This window comes from Glycine max, chromosome 2 (assembly GCF_000004515.6).
Source record: "Glycine max cultivar Williams 82 chromosome 2, Glycine_max_v4.0, whole genome shotgun sequence".
NCBI lineage: Eukaryota > Viridiplantae > Streptophyta > Magnoliopsida > Fabales > Fabaceae > Glycine > Glycine max.
The window spans coordinates 42,011,513-42,035,276 of record NC_016089.4 but is presented as its reverse complement, the minus strand read 5'-3'; the positions used below and the strand labels follow the sequence as shown (position 1 = coordinate 42,035,276).

The following is a 23,764-nucleotide window of genomic DNA, read 5'->3' as shown; positions in this document are numbered from 1 at the left end:
ATCAAATTATTTTAATAGTTTAACAATTTGAATAATTTTAGTTAATTTAATATAAATGAGTAGCAATGAATATAGACTCTTTGCTTTTAGCTAAACTTAAAAGACTTTGCTAATATATCACATGTATGGTTTGTAAGTAAATTTTGTCAATATCTTGTGATTTAAAATTGTCTTATTATTTTTTAATGATAATTTTTTGTTTTGTTTAAAAATTACTTTATGAAACATGCATTTAAATGGACCTAAAGATAGGTGGGTGATGGATAACGGCTTGGACTATAAAAATATGAAAGCCAGGCTTAGGTGGGGCTTGGCCTAACCCATCCCATTTCCACCCCTAGCACTATGCAAAATGCAAGACAACTTTTTTTTTTATTTTTAGATTCGAGGTATCCTTCTACTAGAAATTAAAAATTATTTTCTCAAAATGTAACATTCTTTTAAGAAGTTGATGTCTTTTAAGATATTTTTATAATAATGTACTTTAAAACATTAATTAAAAGCTTAAAAACATATTATTATTTATTAATTATGTCACACTATCTTGATTAAGCACAAGATAAATTACACACTAAGGTCTAGGCCTAATGATATTTGAGAAAATAAGGGTAAAATCCAAAACAAATAAGAGCTTATCTGTGGATTAGTAATATAATCCTTCTGTTCTTTAAACTTTTTTTTTCTCTATAACAATTACCTGCGGATTGATTAAGTTATCTTCGAACGTTTTTATCCACTGAAATATTTTTATGCTAAATATTGACAAACGGTTCTTTTTTATATTATAAAAAATTTAATTTAAGTGCATCATATTTATATTTAAAATTATATATCTTTTTTTGTGAGATTATAATTTTTTTAAAAGAGTTTTGAATAAAAATGCAAAATAAAAAGAACTTAGAGCAATTTATTCTCTTTTTCCTAAAGAATAATTCTAAATACTGCTACAATATTCTTCAACTTTATTTATAAAGTACATATTTTATAGACTTAAATAATCCTTTAAAGATTGTTGTATTGATTATACCTAACGTAATAATGACGTTGACAATCCATTGATTTATATATAATCAAGAAGTTTAATAAAATAATTACATATAACTCAATAAATTATATTTTTAAATCTTCATCTATTCAAAACAGTTGATACATCATACTAATTAACTAGAAAATCAAAAATAAAATTTAGCAAAACAATTATATATGATTACCTTGTTAGACTCCTACATGATATCATTGTTGGTCCGCCATCAATTGATGTTGTAACTTGACTAATGACAAATGAAAACAAAAATTAAAAGATTAAAAGAAAACTAAAATAAAATATATTTTCCTCTTTCCTAGGGGTCTTACCTGGGTAAGATAAAGATTGGGTACTTAACTTCAGCCTTGTACACTACTAAGGATGTGTTGTAAAGGAAAGATGAAAATAATTTGGGAGAGAATTTGTTTTTTGTAAGATTGTCAAATAACTAGCATGACTAACACAGCGTAACTTATTACCCTGCGTAATATAAAAAAAATACTTCAAGGGCTGTCTTCCATCGTTAACATTTTGCAGCAACTTCTCCAACAACCATGATATCTATCGTCTACGATTCGGACATCATATGTACCCTATAGATTGCATATAGCCTCAGACAGTTGTAAAATTAAGGAATCGAAATTGTTGGGTTTTGCTTAGCATCTGTAAAACTCGTGTTGCCAAATGTCCTAATTGTGGCAACCCACAGAAACCCAGTGAACAAAAAATCTACATGTAAAATTAAATTCAAGGTATTGGGTGAGACCATCACCAAGTCATCATTTAAGTTTCAGGTGATACATCCAGAGATCAATGGTTAATGCCACTGATCCAACCATATAAAAACAAAGTTCTTGCATTGATGGGAGTATTGTTATATCTGTACATTCCTATTGGTCAATCTGAATGGAATAACTATAGACCTACTTATGCCAGAGTCAACTACTCCAACATTTTCTGAGATTGGAAAACCTTACGATCAGCTACCAAAGCTGGATTAACAGGCTCTGAGAAAGCAGCAAGATTGTTTTGTGCAGGGTCGGCAGCGGCAGTCCGACAGTCTGGGTCATTACCTCCATCAACCTGGTTATCAGGTGCAAAAAAAAAATAAGGTTAAAAGGATGCACATATTACCATTTTGATTAAGATAGTAAATGAAAGCATACCTGTTCAACTGGTGGAAGAGAGTGTTCCTGATTTCTCTTAGAAAGGTCTCTCAAAGCACCCTGCAGAATACCATTGTCAAAAGGTGGAACACTAACAACTCGGCAATCAGCAAAAAAGAAATTGCAAATTCACAATTGAGCAAATTTGAATTCATGCTAATGAAGAATATATTTGCGCCTCCCTCTGGGCAAGATAACACACCTTGAAGATAAAGGGGGAAAAAATTAAATTACACCCCATGACTTTTAATATAAAACAGTTCAAAATGAGTTTAGAAGAAATTTCAACAAGACTTCCCAAGAATTTGGTATTCACAAATACTGCCAGAAAAGACCACACACAATATTTCCCTCACTTTCTAGTGAAACTCCAGATATTATGTATCAACCACCCCCCCCCCCCCCCCCCCCCCCCACACTGTCAAGTCCACAATGCAGCAGGGAGAGGAAATAGAATCAAGAACACAAAAGGCACAGCTTCAGGTCATATGTATTTCACATCATATCCAGCATGGTTATTGGATCATTCATGCATGTAACTACAGTACATATTAGAACATCTATAATAAACCAACAGACATAACTCATAAATACTTCTATGCAGATAAAACTAAACACTCCAATATGGACATTAAAGCTAAAATAGGTTTTAAAAACCTTATGGCATACACAAACAAGAAACAAATTGAAATTGTAGCTTTTTTATAAACCAACTCCTTCCAAATTGCAATACAAATGGCATGTTTAAGAAAAGTATATATATTAGTCATTACTCATTAGTCAGTCATATATATAAATTTAGTTATAGGAATATATACATCTAAAAAATGAATTAAAACTCACATAAATATTTTCCCAAAAACAAAAGCCATTTGATGAAAATACATACCCTATTTGCCCAAAAAAGCCCACAAGCATTGCAAAGTGACCTTGGACCAGATGGCCCTCGCCGCATCATTGGGGTGGATTTTGAACTAGTGCCACAATGTTTACATCTATAGAAACATGCAATAAAAAAGAGGATGATAAAACATCCAGTTAGAGACCTCCTAGCCAAGGGAAATTAGATTCATCGAGTAATAACTTCATAATGCAAGTCTCTGATAAGGTGAAATACTATAAAACTGTATTAAATAAACCCTAAGCTAGAATAGATGGCAACTAAAAAGGAAACACTAGAAACTCACAAATAAGTTACAAAATTTCAGAAAGAAACAAATCATTTAGCTAAAAGAAAATGCAACACAAAACTCACGAGGTTTCAGATTGACTATCATCCTGTCCTGAATCTTGGTCAGTACCATAACTATTAGCTCCATCTTGTTTCTTAGATGAAGTAAACTGACCCTTGTTACGATGCATCCTACATATATTCATCAAATAAGTAACAAATAGGCACTGACACAAAAAAATATAACAGCTAAAACGATGAGCAACAAGAAAAAAGTGAAACATAGACAACATTGAAAAATTAATGAGATTATGAAAAGACTCCTTTTAGGTACATATGGAATGGAAGCAATTATTGAGAAAAGTTCACACTAAGACAGTTAATATATGTTAAATTTGAATTCAAGGCATTTGTTAAAACAATGCATGCAACTATACATACCAATATACCTAGCAAATCACAAGGAACTATTCAGCCTTCACTCTAGCAGATTTAAACTATCAATGTATGATCTATCCAATATTTCCAATGTACTGATGGATGATGCTGTTACAGTGGAGAACATTAATGCCCTGGCCGTAGTTTCTCGTTAACTGTACTATGCAATATTTGTCTCACAACAATACAAACATAAGATTAAAATAATCCTTCATCCGAATTTCAAATCTCTACATGAAAATCAGTCATTTACAAGAGACACCATGAAGTAGCTTTTAAAATTTTTGCTGTATATATAAATCTTTCATTTTCAATAAAAATAGAAAACAGGCTCAAAAATGTGTTTGCCTCAGTTTTTAATGAAAATGCTTATGAAACATTTTTTAAAAAGGAAGTTTTCATAGTTTCTGGAAACAGGAAATTGAAAACACAAACAACTTCATAATCATAATAAAAACAATGAGCCAAGGGACAGTATTAGTACCCATAAGGGTACCACACCCAAAGTGAATCACCAGACAATTGCTGGTTAGTGGTTTCACATTGACAAAAACCATATAATCAACAACAAAACAGACAATAAATGTTTGACAATCAACCTGAACACCAATACCCTTGTAAAGAAACATGGGGTACTAAAGTAATCCTCTTTTCCCCCATCAACCAACTACACTTTCTAAAATTTGAAAATCTGAAAGGAAAATAATTTCAAGGAAATAAATATGTTCATAGTAATATTCAAAATAAATGACATGAAGGGAAAAAAATCACACTATTTATTATTACATTTAAGTGTTTAAATTATATTCTGAGATTGAAAAGTTTATTAGACATTGATTTTCATTAATATGTAAACATAGCTTGACAAGATTAGACATTAAATTCAGTTCTTCCACAACCCAAAAAGGACATGCTTCAGTACAGTGTCGGTTAGAGATTCCTCCACAATGAACAAGTAAAAATCCCCATAAGTTTCTATTACAGATGCTAATTATCAAACCTGAGCGCAACTTCTTGCCGTACGCTATATCTCACTTTTTTATCAAAGCATCGCTCTTTCCTCTTCTGCCTGAACCTATCTAATGAGGCAGCTCGTTGTGGTAGACTACATTTAGGAAATTCCATTGAACCCTGCAACAAGACCCAAAGAATTAGAAAATACCACTCAACACACAACAGTTGAACATTAATAAAGTTCTACCATGAATAATGCTATTCACAACTACTTCCACTCACGTCACTTTATCATTGGCTAAGTAGCTTTAACATAATAATCATGATTCACCTGATGATACATCTACTACCAGCGACCAAACATTAACAAACTTTGTCAACCAATGCTAGCAAGCCTTAAAGTTGGGAAAGCATGTATTACCTAGGTCTGTTCGCAGGAGATATAAGGTTGGTCCAATGGTCAGGGAAGGGTGAAGGGTGTTAAAAAAAAAAACTAGGTATGCTCACCACATAGCTTGATGTTAATTATCACTCAACACCAAAGTTACTATTTAGTATTTACTACCTAACTCCAATTGATGAATATAAAAATTACAAACTCTCACTTTATTATGTCTGGTGGTGGGGTAAAGTACCCTGCATCAGGTGATACTAATAAATAAATGGTAAAGAGATGCAAGTGCAAATGTGTATGAATAACATTAATATTACATCCTTATACTATCAGAAAATACCCTTTGATTCTGTTGAGCCCCAGGATCCACACATGGCGAACCACCCGAAGATAGTTCACATCCACCCAAAAGTAACAACACCGCTTGAACCTGTCACGTGAAGCCAAACACAGATTAATAAACACTTTCGAAAAAAATAATTCACGTTATCTTCAATGTATTCATCCAATTGCAACGCCTAAACAACGAAAAATAAGAGAAAATTGAATAATAATAAATTTGAAAAGGGGGAAACGGTACCTTATCAGGCGTAACGGCATCGAAGACGTAAACTTGGCCACGAAACGACAGCGTAAGCTGGCTGGACTCCTCGGGGCCTCCACCGCCGGAGACATAGACCGCGTCCGACGTAACATCCTCGACAACCACGGCGCCACCGGCGGCACCGTCATCGAGCGCGTGCGTTTCGTACTGAATGTGGTGGTGGTGGCCGTCGACGGCGGGCTCGTTGCCGGAGCCGTCGTCTCTTTCGCCAGCGCCGATCCGCGAGGGGATGTTCAGGGGCTGGGAGGGTCCGTACATTGCTGATGGCTCCATGGTAGGACCCGGGAATCGCACTGCATTACAGGGATAATTCGAGGGGAGTTGAAAACCCTAACCCTAATTTGATTAGAATTTGGGCGTGTTTTTTGAGAATGATGAGTGTGAGGGAAAATGAAAGGGAGTGAAGAGGAGCTGAGGGAAGGAGAAGGACAAGACAGCAATTTGATTCAGGAAAAGGGAAAATTGAAAAGTGACCAGGTTGATGGTGATATTTACGAGGCTTGCCCACTCCAGGCCCAATAAGCATGCCCCATGGGATTTGATGTTTAATAACCACTTTAATGTTCCAATCTTTGACCAAAAAGCAACATGGTTTATTTTATTTGTTTATTCACCCTACAATACATTACTATTAACTCTATGTTAACTGAAAAAAAAAAAAAACTCTCTTTACGTTCTCTACTTTTTTAATGTAATGTAGTATTTAAAGTTTCAATGTAAGTTACTATACAAACCAAATGTAAGTGATAACGAGTTTAATATTTTTAAAAAAGGAAGTTCTATATTCGAATTTGGTATATAAAAATCTAAACGTTGAAAAAAAATTGTCAATGTAGGGCTATACATGATTTTTCTTTTTGGGTGATCCAAACTGAGTTTAGAGAATAAACTTAATTTTTGACTTATTTGATTACCTTCAAGAATATGTTTGCATATAAAAAAAAATGTCATTGTTTTGGTGGAGCATTTTGATAGGTGGTTCATTTTAAATCATTACATTAATCTCTGAATTGTAGGTTACTTCACATCAAATCCTTACCCCTCCCAACAATTGTTGGAAATCACCTTGGCAACAGCATTAACCCTCCACCTTCTTCTCTGGTGAGAAAGAGAATGAGAGAACAACTTAGTCATGCATTTCTTCTCCAACTTCTTTGTGCACTCTTTCTTTCTCCCTGCCTATCACCGCTCTTCTCTCCTAAAAGCCTTCATCACTTTCTCATCATTGGTGGACTTCTTCTTTCTACGGTGGCCGCCAACTAAGAGATGGTAGTAGCGATGGACCCTTCACATCGTTGACGACATATGTTATGAGCTGAGATCAACTCAGTGAATTTTCCTAGTGTTCAAGGCCTAGAAACCTCCTAAGAGAAAGGTGAAGGAAGGGAAGACTTGTATTATTTTCTGCTTGATTCTATTACATGATTCATTCATATATATAAGTACCAAATACTAAAGGTTGTTATCCCATTCTAGCAAATTCTAACAAACAACACTAACAGAATTTGGCAAATAACAGAAAAAGCATAAATGACAGACAACACATGCTCCTTTGGCCAATTAAGTTCTGTCAGCTCAGCTCCTTGTCGAATTAGTTATAAAAATCCCTCAAATGCTAAGGATTGATGATTTTCCTTCTAACCTCTGGTTTGTGCTTGTCTCCCTTGTATCTGCCTTTAGCAATTTTTGTTTTAGTATTATTCGATTGTTAAGTTCATTGTTGTTGCTTTATTGCTTTCATAACAACATAACATATCTTTGTCATTGGAGCCAACATCGCTTTTCAGTTTTCATTGATGGAGTCCTTGAAAGCGTCGCACAGACCACATTAGGATCCTGAGCTCCGATGGCACGTTCATGTTCAATAGAGATAGAGCTTCCTTCATTGAAGAACTTGTTTGTCACTCAAATCCATACCCATTTGCCTTGGACAGAAACACCGTTAATTAGGGAGACATTGCGGAGGGAGGGGAATGGTTCATATGACCTAGTTTATTCGAGAATTGTTGAGAGGGAGTGGGGATTGGGTGTGCAGTGGCTGAATTAAAAAACGTCTTCATCGCCACAAATGACGATTGCTGGCAAGGGTGGGAATTTGGTGTGAGATTACCTACAATACAAAGATTAATCTAATGATTAGGAATCATAGTCCATAATCCATCACCTATCAAGATGGAATGACCATAAAAAATTGTCTGAAAATTTAGTTTTATAAAAATAAGATTTGAGTTGTTTTTACAAACTTCAATTTAATCCAGACTTAAACTTTGTGAACTTTTTTTTTTCGAAACATCATTGAGTAATTAATTTACCTAACTTAAGGTGCATTAATTGAAAATTAATGTAATTTCTAAATAAAAAATATTTAAAAAGAAAAATCCAAAAACTTTTGATGAATGTTAATAATGTCATTTTATTATCAACTAAAGTAAACATAATAAATATCATAAAATAACTTGTAATTTTACTAAATATAAAGAAAAGAACTGATATTAATGACAAACCCAGAAAGTAACACAATGAAATATAATAAAGATACTATAGCTTTATGCCTTTGTTCATTATAGCCATACAATCATAGATACTTAAGTGAATTTATTTTATATCCATATGAATCAAAAATAAGTATTACAGAGTTTATAATAACTCACATAATACTCAGTTAATTGAGCTAGATGATCCTTTAATAGTTACCTATGCGGTTGGCAGGATTAATAAAAAATATATATGCTAAATATTACAAACACAAAATTTGTAAGATAAAATTGATGTTTTAATTGTCTCTCTTGCTCATTAAGTCTAACTCTTACCTTGATTGATCAATGCTATTTTTGTATTGGTTAAAGTTTTTTTTGTGCAAATTCGAACAAACATTTTCTTTAATGTTGTAATTTTCTTAATGCACAATTAAGTGATTTCAATTAAATCACAAGGGGAATTAAATTTATTTTTTGTTGTTAAAAAATAAGATAGAATCAGTGAAAAAAAAAGAGAAATCTAATGAATTATAGTTTATAATGTTTGTGAGAGAAAGGTGTGTTTTGGCTTTGGGTTGGACTTTAGTGAGAAAGGTTCACTTCCCCCTTTTCATTATCTTTTTTATGAGATACTTTCATTTCATGATCCCTGGTGCTCTACTTCCTTCTTTCTCTCAAGGTTTTCTCTTCTCTCAAGTTCTCGTCCACCCACAAGAAGCTATCTCAAGAATGGAACTTAATCTCCCTTTAAGACGAGTTGTTTTCCGTCATTTTCTTGAGCTTGTGACTCTTTTGTTGGATGTTTTTGTTCTTCGTGAGTTTAGGTGAGGTGGTGTTGTTGTTGAAGAAAACCCTCTTTTGTTAAGCTCAATTTGTCCTTTCTCTCTTTTCCTCAAAGACCTAAGCTTGGAAATCCATAGGTAAGAGAAGTTCTACCTAACTTTGATTTGTGTTTGAGATCTTAAAATGTTTGTGAATTTGTTGGTTGATTAAAATCTTGTATGTACATGTTTCTTTGAGGGTTTGGGCATGTTGGGAAGTCATGTGGTTTGGGATAGCGATTACGCAGCATTTACAAAATTGAATTGCTCACTCGCTTAAGCAAGAGATGATTCTTGCTTAAGCGAAGGGAGAGTGAGTCTTTGTCCAGCTTTTGCTTAAGCAAAGGGGAGGGAAGGGGCACTTAAGCAAAATTGGTTTTTTCTTAAGCAAGAAAATGTCAATCTCTATTCAGTTTCTACTTAAGCGAGGTTGATTTTTGCTTAAGCAAAGAAAGGTGTTTAAGCAAGTTTGGTTTGTTGCTTAAGTGAGGGGAAGGATATTGGGACTTGGTGAGTCTCTATCTAGTTTTTGCTTAAGCGAGTTTCATCTCACTTAAGCTAGGAAAAACATATACCTAATAAAAAAATTAGTGTTCACTTAAGCAAGGAGAAGTGTTCAATTGAGTATTAGCCTATATTGTCTTTTCTTGCATTAGAGAGTTTTAATATGAACTTATAAGAGGTTTCTAAGGCTTTGAAGGTTAGCTAAAATAATTAAAAGCACGATTTGAGCTTGATGTTGTATATATATATATATAAATTGCACTTGTTGTTTCCAATATCCATGTGTTATTTTAAAGTTGTGAAATGTTTATATTATTTGTTGAGAACATTATTTGTTGTTGAGAAGATCATATCCTTGATGAGGTGATTGTATTAATGTTTGGATGACTACATGTTGTTAACGAAGTGATTATGTTGTTGTTCAGTACTTGTATATTGATGAGGTGAATTTATTGTTGTTGAGGTGAGGAAATGTGTTATTGTGAATAAATCTTTTATGATAAAAATTTAGAAATAGCTACCAAGGGAAGAAGAATTTCATTGGGCGCCAGAAATTTGATCCACTAAGAGACCTAAGGGTCTCACTTAGCAGACATCTTCCTAAGTATCAACGTTTTAGACTTTAATGGCTTTCTAAAGTGGTGAAATATTTCATAAATATTGAAGTTGACTCATTTAAATGTATAAGGGATGATTCTTGTTGTTGGTGGTGAAACTTGGATCCTAAAGTCATGCCATTGAAAATGAAGAGTATATAGAGGTGCCATTTCTAGGACTGCAAGGGAATCCAAGTGCTATATGGTGCATAGTTGTTATTAGTGAAACTTGGTTCCTTAATTAGGCCATTGGAGATGGTAAGCATGAAGGTGTTATATCTAGGACCATAGGGAATCCAAGTATGGCATTTAGCTATTGGTGTTTGTGAACAAGTATGTAACTTGAGGGTGTTGGTGGACCTTCAACCTTGTGCTGGGTGAATTTGTGGTGACTAACATTGAATAGACCTATAGAATAGATGAGTCAGCAAACTCCTATAGAAATTAAGATGATTGAATTCCTATTGAGGTTATGGTACCTACAAGCCTTAATTATCGAGATAAGTTAATACTCACACTCATTTATTTTCGATAAAATAACCCTTCATCTACAACATCAACTATAGGACTTCCTCAATGGCCTAAGTAAATACTATGTTAAGAGATGGGCCTATATTAATCGCTCACACAGTGCAAATCTTCATGGAGTTAATGAACAACTTTACACATATTAGATAGCGAGACTTTGTGAAGAATTTTTGTGACAAACAAAAACTCTCTCGCAAATTGTGAAGAATTTTTGTGATGAACAAAAAACCCCTCGCAAATTGTGATGAATTATTTGGCATTGCAAATACTAGATAGCAAGAAGTTATAAGTTCATCACAACTAATCCTTGTTGTTTGTGAAGTGTCATCCCTCACAAATTGTGAAGAATTGTTTCTATCACATATAGGTTTGTCACACTTAATCCTTTGTAATTTGGGATAGATGAATTATATCATTGGGACAAAATTATCCCCTTACAAATTAAGTAGTAAGTAACTTTTATAAAAGATGTCATCATCAAACTAGCGACTGGACACATTATCATGTAATTTGTGACTGAAATAATAATATACATAGCAATGCAACACGCCATTAAAGAAGAATGCTTCTCCTAAACTACAAAATATACAATCTAGGATAAGAAATATTACTGCAACAATGCACTTTGTATACGTAGCAATGCAAAAACTTTTTCTTTCGTAATGCTACGTTGTTTCAGCATTTCTCAAGTTTCCTCAAGAAATTTGTTAGCTTTTTTTTATAAACCTCATAACCAAAGGATAAAAAAAATAACTCAAAAATTTATTACTGGGCTTCAAATGTGTGAGAGCAGACACTTAAAGTAATATGTGAGCAAAATAAATACTATTGTGACATGAATTTAGACGTCAATGCAAGCAAAAAATATACCAACAACAATATCAAGCCTGGATAAAACAAATAAATAACTTGTTCATCAATCAATGGATTCATATAGTCAATAGTTACCATAATTAAGGATTGTTTTTATGAAAAAAGGTTTGTATTTTCTTCCAAAAATGCAATGCTCAAGTTTGAAGATAAAGACATAATATTTAACATGGTATTGGAATATGATATGCATGATCAACTCTTAATTGATGAAATACAAGAGCTAAATTGAAAGGACAATCTTTAAACAAAAAAAAACTAATAATCTTAATATTTATGAATGAAATATTGTTTTTATTTTATGTAGGGAAACCTCATACACCAAGAAAATGTGGAATTGCATAAGAAGGTAAATCTAATTTGTCAAGAAAATATGGAATTGAAAAAAAAAAGGTATAGGTTTGGATTGTAGATCAAAATAAAAGAATCTCCTCAAACTAAATGATCCACTTTTTGAATGAGGATAACCTTTTTTATGTTTATCTTGAACTTTAAAAGAGGTTTACTAACTTGGGTCTATGGAACAAAAAATGATAATGAAACAAGTAGAGATTCAATTTCTCTCAAGTCTATAAATACTATATCTTTTGTGTAAGACACTTATTTCTATTAAAGTGGATAGTTTAGAGCAATTAGTATGATCTGGTTTGCTAAATTAAGAATTATTAAGTGATGAATGCACGTACTCTTAAGATATTATTTAAGCCATTTTTTTTTTACTTTTCTTAGACTTAGAGCATTGGTTTGACTCTAATTGTGTTGTTTTTATTAGTTTATGAATTCTAGTTTAATATTTTGATTTCTTGGCTACTTTGTAGTGACTTATCTCATCCTTGTGTAGATAAAGAGTTTGAAATGGAAGAATCCTCTCAAAGAGCAAGTTTGGAGTATAGAAGCTCCAATATGATCAACTTGGACAACAAAAAATTCAAGAGGAATGAAAATTGACATTTGGTCAAGCCAGGATCCATGGCTGAGCAAGTTTGCACTCAAAATGAAAATACTGCTTTTTTTGTATTTTTAAGCCTGACTTGTGAATATATTCTGATTTCCTCTCTCTCTTTGTATCATTACTGTATTAGTTGGAGTTTTTTGTAATATTCTATTGGGGAGAAAAACTCTTAAGTGTTGATGTGTTCTTCATCCATTTCTCACATTTTCATGTGTAAATTCGAGCTACTAACCTCCATGATTTCCATTGTTGTAAGGGGTAGATGTAGACAGTTTTGAACTCTCATTTATCTTTTGATATAAATGATATATATGTTTCACATATTTATGTTCCATGTTTGCCTTTTGTCTTTTCTTAATTCTTGTTGTGGAGTGGTCACTAAGGGCACGATTTTGGGATGTGAATGATGCTGGGAAGCACTTTTATTATCTTGAATTGAACAAAATATCCACAAGGCTTAGATGTAGACACTAAGCCTTGTGGATATCCATGATGCTGGGAAGCACTTTTATTATCTTGAATTGAACAAAATATCCATAAAATATCCATGATTTCCATTGTTGTAAGGGGTAGATGTAGACAGCTTTGAACTCTCATGTATCTTTTGATATAAATGATATATATGTTTCACATATTTAGGTTCCATGTTTGCATTTTGTCTTTTCTTAATGCTTGTTGTGGAGTGGTCAGTAAAGGCACGATTGTGGGATGTGAATGATGCTGGGAAGCACTTTTATTATCTTGAATTGAACAAAATATCCACAAGGCTTAGTGTCTAAGAATGAAACTAAGTTTTTTGGTAATCTTATGGTTAGAAAGCTTACAATTAGGGCCTTCCTCGAGTCTTTGAGGGATCTTGGTTAGAGGAGTTATCTAAGGCTCTTTCTATCTAAGAAATTAGGATAAAAAAACTTTTATTGATTGATTTTTGATAACTGTCAATTATGAGTATATTTTGGAGTTAAATTATATATGAATTTGTAATTTTTTCTCCTAATTTTTTCTTTTTGAGCAAATAATTGTTAAATTAACATCAGTTTTTGTGCAAAGAATATTAAAAGTGATGAATTTATGATGCTTAGCGAGTAAAATAAAGCCCAAGAAAGCGAGCTAATTAAGGAAAACAGTTAAATGAGTAAGTAGGGCTAATTAAGGAAAGAAGACTAATTGAGGAGAGCAAGACTAAGTAAGGAAAAAAAACTAATTGAGGAAAGCAAGACTAACTAAGGAAAGAAGAATAATTAAGGAAAACATAATAATTAAGGAAAACTTAACTAATTAAGGAGAGTAAAGACGGACTTAGTCCAAGAAGCCCACTAATATGTACCTATAAAAGAAGAAGAAAGAAGAAAAAATGTGAAGACAAAGAACATGGACAAAACACCTATTTTCACCCCCTTCATCATTACTACATAAAAGGACTTTAACATCGGTTCTAGAGGAGTTTCAACATCGGTGTTAAAATTGATGTTGAATTGACCGCCATTAAAACTAGACATTTTTCAATATCGGTTTTAAAACTGATGTTAAAAATTATTATCTACATTGGTTCTGGCTAAAATTGATGTAGAAATATGACCAAAATTGTGTATTCTGAAGCGCTTTCTACATCGATTCCTAAAAACCAATGTTAAAAGTCATATACAACATCGATTTTTGCCAAAATTAATGTTGAAAGTCATATACCACATCAATTTTAACCTAAACTCTACATCGGTATTTTTTCATATTTTAACAGTTCCTTTGCGCTCTGGGCACACAATCTTATGGCATGCTTTGGTGTAGAATAATGATGCTAGATTGACTTTGGTATTAGGTGCTTTGTTGTTTCTGTTTTGTCAATAACTGAAGTTGGGATAGTTTAGTGAGTGGTGGGGTACTAGAAACAATGTGATTCAATGTTGTTTAGAATTCATTCGGTTATACAATATTTGATAATCTTTGGATGTTTAAAAAATTTGTATTTGGTACTACTGGTACCTATTTTATCAATATATTTTTCGCTGATTTTTTTTAGAAACAGCCGTTGAAGATGATACCTAGGAATAAATGATTATTTTTTTTTTAACCTTTTCTTTTTTTTAAGAGATTTCAGTTGAACTAAACAGATAAGAATATATAAAATGAAAAGATAAAAAAAATACTTTTTCATAATAATGAACTTATTTTTAATAAGAATTCTCATATTTAAAAAAATGCAGCAATAGTAAATAAATTAAATATCCAAAAAGATTTGTTGTTTTATTTTGAGAAGTACAATAAATAATTTTAAAAATTATTCAAATTATATTCATTTTAAAAGATCTCAACAACGATATCTTAAAATATCTAAATCATCAGACCACTTTTTTTCAATTGTGATATTCTCTAACATAATAGTTAAGATTATATATATATATATATATATATATATATATATATATGGCCTTTAAAAAAGTTTTTTTATAAACTAATCTTTATTTGATAAATCTTAGATTTAATAGTTATTACATGATATTTTATATTTAAATTTGAAATATTTTAACTTTTTTTCCATGTTTTCATATTTTAACTTTCGATATTTGCAACGGGGTATGCTCATTATCATTACCTCCTCTACAACCCACTCGCGATTCCTCCAAACTCCTTCTCTCTCCACCTAGTTTCCCAAACCCTAACCCCAAAAAACCCTCGCGTCGCCTCGTAACGGTTCGAAAGATGACATCGAGGTTCAAGCGATGATGACATCGGCGAAAGCCTCCATCGCAATCACCGTGACTACGACAAGAAGTTTGGCTTCACCATCAACATCGACTCTTTCTTGATCCCCAAAGGCCTTTATAGAGACACAATCCACCTCATCATCTCGAAACTCAAAGATGAACCTCACTGGATGCTCGAGTTTTGCCTCAAAGCCTTGGACCACTTCCTCGCCATGAAACCCCCCATTTGGTCCAACAACACCTTCCCCCCATCGACTTCCCAGATTTGTGCTACTACACCACGCCCAAGAACCAAAACGAGAACCAATCTACCAACCCCAAAATCCGCAAAGCCTTTGAAAACCTCGGCATCCCCCTTGACTGCGACTGTTGGTAGTTGATTAGATGATAGTTGATAGTTTTAGAGAATTGTTTTAGAAAGAAGACTATGTCATTGATTTCTTGGATGATCAATTACAACATACCAATTGCCTATTTATAGGCTCAAGTCATCAACCTCTCAATAGTGGTGAATGTTTCTACATTACTTTAGGTCTTTCTAGAGTTTTCATGATAGATTAGTATCATGATAGTTCTAGGTTCTTCTATCTTATACATACACTTATAGTTCTAGATTGTTCTACCATATTCATACACATTATAGTTCTAGATTGCTCTACTATATTCATACACACTATAGTTCTAGGATATTCTACCATTTTCATACATATTATATTTAAGAATATTCTAGAAATTTGTTGTAATTTCAACAGCGACACCAACTTTGCCGTAAGCTGCGTCTTCCACAGCATCTCCATCGCCACCACCTTTAAAGAAACCCTTAAAAAGGTCGGGGTCATCTTTTGCTCCATCTCCGAGGCTATCAAACTGTACCCCAACTTGGTTAGGAAGTACATAGCTAAGGTCATGCCCAACAGCGACAACTACTTCGTCACGTTGAACTCCGCAGTCTTCAACAATGGCATGTTCTGCTATGTTCCCAAGGACACCAGGTGTCCTATTTATTTTTTATCAACCAATGTTAGTTAGTCTGTTAGTTTTTTTTAGTGAGAAATTTGAACCCATGAGCAGTGACGTATCTCTCAATTCCTTCACCCTTTATTATCAAACCAACATTATATCTCTCACCAGGTGCCCCATGAAGCTCATGAACTACTTCAGGACCAACTCATGGGACACCGGGCAGTTTGACCATACACTGGTTGTTGCTGATGACAAGAGCTCAATGGAGTATTACGAGAGTTGCACGACGACTTCTCACAACGTTAACCCGCTTCATGCGGCGATGGTGGAGATGTATTATTGCGAGGAGGGGGCGGAGATTAAGTACTCGACGATGCAGAATTGTTACCCCTGGGATGGGAGTGGAAAGGGCAAGTGTACAACTTTGTGACAAAGAGAGGGGTGTGCGGCGGGGCAGGGTCAAGGATATTGTAGGTGCAGGCAGAGGTTGGGTAGACAATCACGTGGAAGGGGATGGGAGTGTTGGGGACTTTTATTCCGTGGCGGCGATGGATAACCACTAGCAAGTGGATACGGGGACAAAAATGATGCATAAAGGGAACAACACCAGGAGTAGGACTGTGGCAAAGGGTATTTGTGCTGGGAGTTCTAAGAACTATTACAAAGGGCTTGTTCAGGTTCACTCTAAAGTCAAGAATTTAACTAACTCCTTGCAATGTGACTCTGCTTATTGGGGACAATGCAACTGCCAATACCTATCCTTACATCCAGGTTTTGCATTTTCTTTTCTTGTGTTTATGTGTGTGGAATATATGTATAATTTTAAGAGGAGAGGAGTCTCGTGGTAAAATAATACTCCCTCCTTTTTTTTTCTTTTTTAAGAGACCCAACTTTGAATCGTAAAGCTCTTGCTAATGTATGAGCTACATGATTGCTTGTCTCCTTAAGTTTGAATTAAGATTAAAAGAATTTTTGGTTGTGCCTATGATATTTCTTCTAAGAAACAAGTTTTAGTACTATTATATTAAAACTTATTTCTTATTAAAAAAAAGGGACGGAGACAGTAAAAATAAAAATAATAGTAATAGTATAAGTTTCAACCAACTCTTATTTATATCATTTATATGCTCAAAACTCAAAAAGTGACTTTTGTTGGCATTTGTTGTTTGACAAACAAAAAAAATGTATAGGAAGGTGCGAATGCATGCAAGAGGATAAGAAATTGTGCAGTTTTAACCCAATTTTCTTCACTTTTTCTTTATTTTTTCCCTGCTTCCCCTATTATCCAGAAAAATTGCCATGATACTTTTGTTTAATTTGATCATGAAATCACAAACTATATATTTTGCAGGTGAAAAATCCAACAGCAAGAATTGAACATATGCATGATACTACTACATCCAAACTTGGACAAGATCAATTATTTTACTTTCAACAAAGGGGGATAGACTCTGAAGCAGGATTGACTGCTGTGATCAAAGGATTTTGCCATGCTGTCTTAGACGAACTTCATAACAAACTTAAATCTGAGGCCGCAGAAATCGTGAAGTCCAAGTTGGTGTGGTCAGTAGGTTAAACAGGGGAAAAGATGTCTTCTCCATCTTAGCCCTTGTTTAAATAGTTTTAATATGTAAAAGCTTGTTAAGCATATCATTATTTTGAATTTCTCATGCCATTTGTTGTTGAAATCTCCTTTTATATATATTAATGTACTAATTGATATATAAATGAATAAGTCTATTTGTGTTTTCATTGCTCCACTCCACACACTCTTCCACCTCCTCTCATTTTTTTTTGTTAAACTGTGAAACTTACACATCTTATATTATGTTTTCTTTTTTTTTTTTGTCAATTTTTGCAATTCTATTTTTTAACTCCGAAATTTATTGTCTTTATCTATAACTAGTGCGTGTATTCCGTGAGATGCATGACGGGTTTTTATTTTGGGAAATATGAAATACATTTTTGAATTCATATGTAACAATATATAAACAAAATGATTTAGTCAGTTTAAAAATATTGGATATAAATTATCAGAAAAAAATATTGGATATATGAATCAAAATTGCTTATTAATAATAAGATCTTATAATTACTAATTTAACTTCAACTATTTTCAGTTTTAAAAGTATTTATAGTATTTTTAAAATATCAAGAACTACTCAATTATAAAATGTTTTAAATAATTAAAATTAGTAAATATAAATTTAATTATTTAATTACTAATTTCATTCTTTGAATATTTTTTCTAACTCCAACAGTATACATGTTGAAATTAAATAATTAAGTAACAAATATTAATCCACATATACAGTTTCCTTTTTTCGATCCATTATTTCTGCTTCTTTTCTTCTTTAATACTTTGTATAATTTATCCATATTTTCTTTCTTTTTTTAAAAAATATAATCTATAATTTCATGAGATATATTATTATCTATTTTTTTTTTCAAATTCCTTTTTGTTGACTATAAAAGTAAAGTAGTGAAAAATTAAATAAACTCGTACAATCACTACTAGAAAATAGGCCTTCTACATCGATTTTGAGAGTCTTTCTACATCGGTTTTAACACGTGGTCGTAGATAGGAGTTATTGAAAATGCTAGGCCCTACAGCATCGGATGAAAAACTGTCTTAAAAGGGCATGGTTACGAAAACGGGCATGATGTCAGACCCATTTTAGAATCATGAGGTTTCTACATCGGTTCTGAGGTGCAACCGATATAGAATGTGAGGTTTCTACATCGGTTCTGAGGTGCAACCGATGTAGAATTGTGAAGTTTCTACATCGTTATGAGATCCAACCGATGTAGAATGTAGAGTTTCTACATCGTTTTTGGTCTACAACCGATGTAGATGTAGAATGCTGATTTTTATTTTTATTTTTTTGCCAAATTTAACTAGTAACAGAGTCATTTTAGCATACATCTTCAAGCTCACACTAATTAACAAAATTCAACCATGCAAAACATCTATTTATCTCTGTAAAACAAGTAGACTTTCATTTTAATATTTACTAAAAAGTGAACTATGTTGTAATTGAACAATTCCATAAAACATATGGTTAAACTGCAGATCTCCAGAGTCAGGATAACAACAAAAATTAATAATTCTACATACTTGGGTAAGAACAAATGCTTACTTTCCATGAATCTCATGAGTCACGAATACTTACAAGCTTGCAATCATTTGGTATAAAATTCACCCAGTCTTGTGGCTCTACACAAGGGTGTCTGCAACCTTCTAAAATAGTATCTCCTTCATCCTATTAAAATCAAAATGACAATGTTAAATGCTATTCGTAAAAAGATCCCTCCAACCAAAACAAGGGATAAACAGAGAAGGAAGGTAAATGCGAGAAGAAAAGAATGTAGTAATTGTGAAAACAACAAATTAAGTACCAATGAAGTGATGTCAGGCCTTGTGTAGGGAGTAGGACAACTAGAAGCCAAATCAGCAAATCTCAACTATAGATTCCTATCCATGTACATTCTTTAAAAAAAATTCATGGTTAGTGGGGTTCTACTAAATGTTGTCATGACAAGAGTATATTCATTAGACATCAAAATGGAAGTTATAGTCCCCTTGAGCTAGCAGAATTATTTTTCCCTGATATTTCTCTTTAATCTTTCTAATTTGTCAAATCTAAATGTATTAAGGAGTTACGGAGATCAAGAACTCTCTCTATATCAAGCTACCTATGCTACAACTCCATGATTATTTCCATGCCAGACATTAAGATTAACGAAATTGATTTCGAGCTGGAAATTCATGTTTCTCATAGCTCAATATTAAAGAATCTTTTGCAAGAAATTCAGTTACCTGTGAGCTGTATCTTGGTCCAGAAGATGCTGCTTTTCGTTCTCCCAAATATCTGACAAAACTCCTAAAAAAAACACATCAAAAGAGAAGGAAAAATAAATGAGGAACCAAAATAATCGCTTTTCTTCCTCCTAGAAAGATAATTAAAAGCACAATTATTTAGATATTGCACACAAATTCGACAAGTCACATCGATAACGCCAATCTTAGAAAACCAAAATGTGAATTTGAACATACCAAATTCCCCTTTCATCTGTGGCAAAAACCATTGGGTTACAGTCAAATATCCGAAACAAATAATACCTGAAAACATGTAATACAATGATCCACCAGTTCCATAAATATCAGTAAATTATTCGTGAAAAGGCCATGGGAAATTAAAAATGGTTAGCCAGAGTGAATGCTAACCCACATCACGGAGCACAACGTTTTGGGCCAAAGGAGAAGGACCAACATCATCAACAAAATATATCATAGAATTATGACTTGTATAATATCAACAAATACAGTAGGTCACAAGTAAAAGATACAGACTTAATAAAATACTTATTTAAATGCAATGGGTCAAGATAAACATATGAAATCTTTTGTGCACCATGAAAACCATACTAAACCCTAGATTAGAGAAGAAATGCAGAGATGAGAGAGAGACGAACCAGGGATAGGGAGAGAGTTATTTGCAACTTTATTATTTTCTATTAACAAAATAAAAAAAAACAAAAAAAGGCGTGAATCAATAAACCCTAGATTACGGATTAAAGAGGAATTGTAGAGATGAGAGAAACGAACCAACGAGAGAGAAATTGGGCGAGCTAGCGAAAGAGAACTCTAGTCACTGAGCTCAAGCTAGTCTGCACTGTAGAAGCTCTAGCCACGGCCTCCGCGGTCACTCTCCCCGTCGCGCTACGGATGAGAGGGCTGAGGTGATGCGAGGGAGAGGCATGCTCCATGTGGACAGCGGCGCCGACACATGCCCACCAGATTTTGGGGTCGACGCGGTTGGGCTGCAGTGGAGACATGAGGGGGAATTGAAGTATAGAGAAGAGATTGAGATATGAGAGAATTAATGCGAAAATGCGAAAACGAACAGGTGGAGAGAGGTATGTAGGACTTTAATGTTGGGAATGCGAAGGAAGACGAGTTTTAAGTAAAACCCGTCGTAATTTCATTTCACAAAAGCACAGGATCGCCACTAACATACATTCTAAGGCGGTTTTTAATAACTGCCTTAGAATGTCATTCGTAAAAAGTTTTTCTCATTTCATTAATTACAAATTTGTCACTATAATACTTTCTAAGACGGTTCTCATAGAACCGCCTTAGAACCAATGTCGTAAAACATCACATTTGTAGTAGTGAATCCTGTGCATTGCACAAGCTAAAAGATTACTTGCACTAGGTTTTGTCACCGTGCAAGACGCAAATTTTTTTTTATATATGGAACAATAACTGTTGCAACAATATAAATATTAATATTAATATACTGGATAGTTTTATTAGTTTGAAACCAAATTTATTATTTAATTATAATGTAGAATACAAATCTATTAATGTATGATTTCCTTGTTTGTTGTGTTGGAATTAGCATTTGAATAAAACTTATAAAAGGTTACAAAACATATCAAAATTCCCTAAGTAGTTTGGATGGCCTAATCTCAGCCTAAAAGAAACCTAGCTAGCCCGTGATTCAGCCTAAAAATTGATCAAGGTGATTTTTTTATTTTTTATTTTTGAGTATGAAAGTAAACGAACAACAGCAGCTAAACTCTAACGCAAACAGAACCCATGACATCAGTAATTAACTAGTGATACATGGGTGTGGGACAAAAATTTGAACAATTGAAAATGATCTTGAGAATTGGCTCCAGATTTAGGCAACCAATCGACGCAAGCATTTCCTTCCCATAGAGGGTGCTTGAAAGTTAAATCCCAGTCGTGGTCAGGAAAGGACTGAATAGAAGAGATGATTGGTGCATGTTGATTTGCAAGGCAATTTGAGAATCTGTCTCATAAATAACAGTGCAAAAATCAGCAGACTTTGCAATCTTAAGACCATTGAAGATGCCAAACAACTCCGCTGTCATGTTAGTAGTAAAGCTGCAGTATCCCATGAAACCCATAATCCAATTACCAAACTCATCTCGAACCAGTTGTTGTCATTTAAGATAACTTCATTTCGAGCACACCGGATAAACCACAGATGTGTATATTTAATTGAACAGTGGAAGGTCAAAACAAATTTCTTACCTTGCTGCATGTCTCATATGACTAAAAATAATTTGTGTGCTTTATCTACATTTCACTAGAACCTCTTGCAGGTTTCTTTTGTTTGTCATACTATTGGTTGCAAGGTGATCTAACAAGGTGGACAAATGCCATATAAGCATTAATTGGGTCATCATTTGACTTCCTCACCTCCGTTTTCAAGTATTCTTTTAATTTATTCATAACGAAATAAGCACTAATTTGTTTTTAGACTTAAAGATCGGCACAGTCTTGAAGCTGGAACACTATACCTTTGAGGCGCCGAACTCTGTTCATCGTTAACCAATGTCTTCTCAAGGCAGTGAGATTCATTTTTTTAATAAGATTGAGGAAGACATCATTTGAAATAAGGAATTGGTAACATAGTCTTATTCACAAAGATATGTTCTGATACCATCTAAGAATCTTTAGAAAGTGAGTTTAGATCTAACTCAACCCCAAAAGCTAACTCAAGGGATAAGGATTGTCTCTCACTTATATACTCTAACTTGGTTTTATCTTTAGCCAATATGAAACTTAGATTTTTTCCAATCCTAGCAGTCCTAAATGAGAAGTGAATTGGAAAAAAGTTTATGTTGACGTTTGGTTCATCAATCAATGGAAGAGATTAGCAAAAATTTATTCTTTGATCAAACCAACTATTGGTGTCCAAATATGTGAGAAGTCACTGTTTCAGGTTGTAATATTTGATCAAAAATCAAAATGGCTTGGAAATGAGGTACCCATTATTGGAAGAAACTTTAGACGGTGAAGAGAATGATATTTCTTTAAGCAAGCCGTATCCCATTAAACCCATAATCCAACTACTAACAGGATAAAATCGCCCTTGCCATTTTCTTTAGACGGTGATCGGAATAATCTACACACACATACATATTAATATGTTGACATGTAAATTAATTTTTTTTTTTGTTTTTGTTTTGAAGGAAGTCAAGGTTACATTCTGTCAGAGAGCTGTATGCCCATTTGTGTAGAGGCCTAGAGGCGAAGTCCCAAATTTTCTTTTACGGCAAGTGTTCTTCAATGTTATGAGTGTGTACTAAATCCCTCCTTATGAAATTTAAACTCTACTATGCAACCTTTGCTTCTTTTAATCAACTTGATTGGGATCGATGAAGTGCATATTAAGCATCCTGAGTTCCTCATCATCTTCAGGGTTTGATGACTTGTACAAGAGCATTGCTATTGCGTACGAAAGTTTTCACGCATGAATTGCACGAACACATACATGTTAATAGCATGCATATGATTACAACCAACAGAAATCAAGGCACACTATAATTTCAAAAAAAAAAACCAATCAGCTCCGTCATATATTGATTTACAAAAACATTTTCATAACAAGTAGCATTTTCCCTCGTATAATCTGTTGCTAGCTCCCCTGATGCAACTGTCTTGGTACAAAACACTGCTAGTCTTATACTATCATGTATGCAATTTTATATTTACTGCACCCAAAACATATCGGTGAGTGTGGATGTTTAGGGGATAGGAATTACTGCACTCAGAAGAAAC

At 33.5% G+C, this 23,764-nt stretch overlaps 1 protein-coding gene, 1 long non-coding RNA gene and 1 pseudogene across 2 annotated transcripts; 1 reads left to right on the top strand and 2 right to left on the bottom strand.

Annotated features, from left to right (window-relative positions):
• Positions 1-1,741: 1,741 nt before the first annotated feature.
• Positions 1,742-6,283, bottom strand: LOC100776838 (GATA transcription factor 25). The gene is made up of 7 exons (XM_003518220.5): positions 5,728-6,283; positions 5,488-5,577; positions 4,800-4,930; positions 3,446-3,553; positions 3,080-3,185; positions 2,191-2,250; positions 1,742-2,107 (listed from the first exon to the last, which is right to left on the bottom strand). The coding sequence occupies exons 1-7, from the start codon at positions 6,022-6,024 to the stop codon at positions 1,967-1,969; spliced, it is 933 nt and encodes a 310-aa protein (XP_003518268.1). The 5' UTR covers positions 6,025-6,283; the 3' UTR covers positions 1,742-1,966.
• LOC100776302 (UPF0051 protein ABCI8, chloroplastic-like) lies at positions 6,142-18,226 on the top strand (annotated as a pseudogene).
• Positions 18,227-19,349: 1,123 nt separating this feature from the next.
• On the bottom strand, positions 19,350-20,266 carry LOC106797994 (uncharacterized). Its single transcript, XR_001387315.2, has 3 exons — positions 20,222-20,266; positions 19,985-20,048; positions 19,350-19,427 (listed from the first exon to the last, which is right to left on the bottom strand). It is a non-coding gene; the product is annotated as an uncharacterized lncRNA (long non-coding RNA).
• Positions 20,267-23,764: the final 3,498 nt, after the last annotated feature.

Excerpts from the sequence above, each read along its gene's own strand:
- LOC100776838 (XM_003518220.5), bottom strand. The coding sequence starts at position 6,024 with ATGGAGCCATCAGCAATGTACGGACCCTCCCAGCCCCTGAACATCCCC. Across the intron at positions 3,186-3,445 it reads GATAGTCAATCTGAAACCTC|ATGTAAACATTGTGGCACTA; the intron begins GTGAGTTTTGTG and ends ATGTTTCTATAG. Across the intron at positions 2,251-3,079 it reads GGCTTTTTTGGGCAAATAGG|GGTGCTTTGAGAGACCTTTC; the intron begins GTATGTATTTTC and ends GGTATTCTGCAG.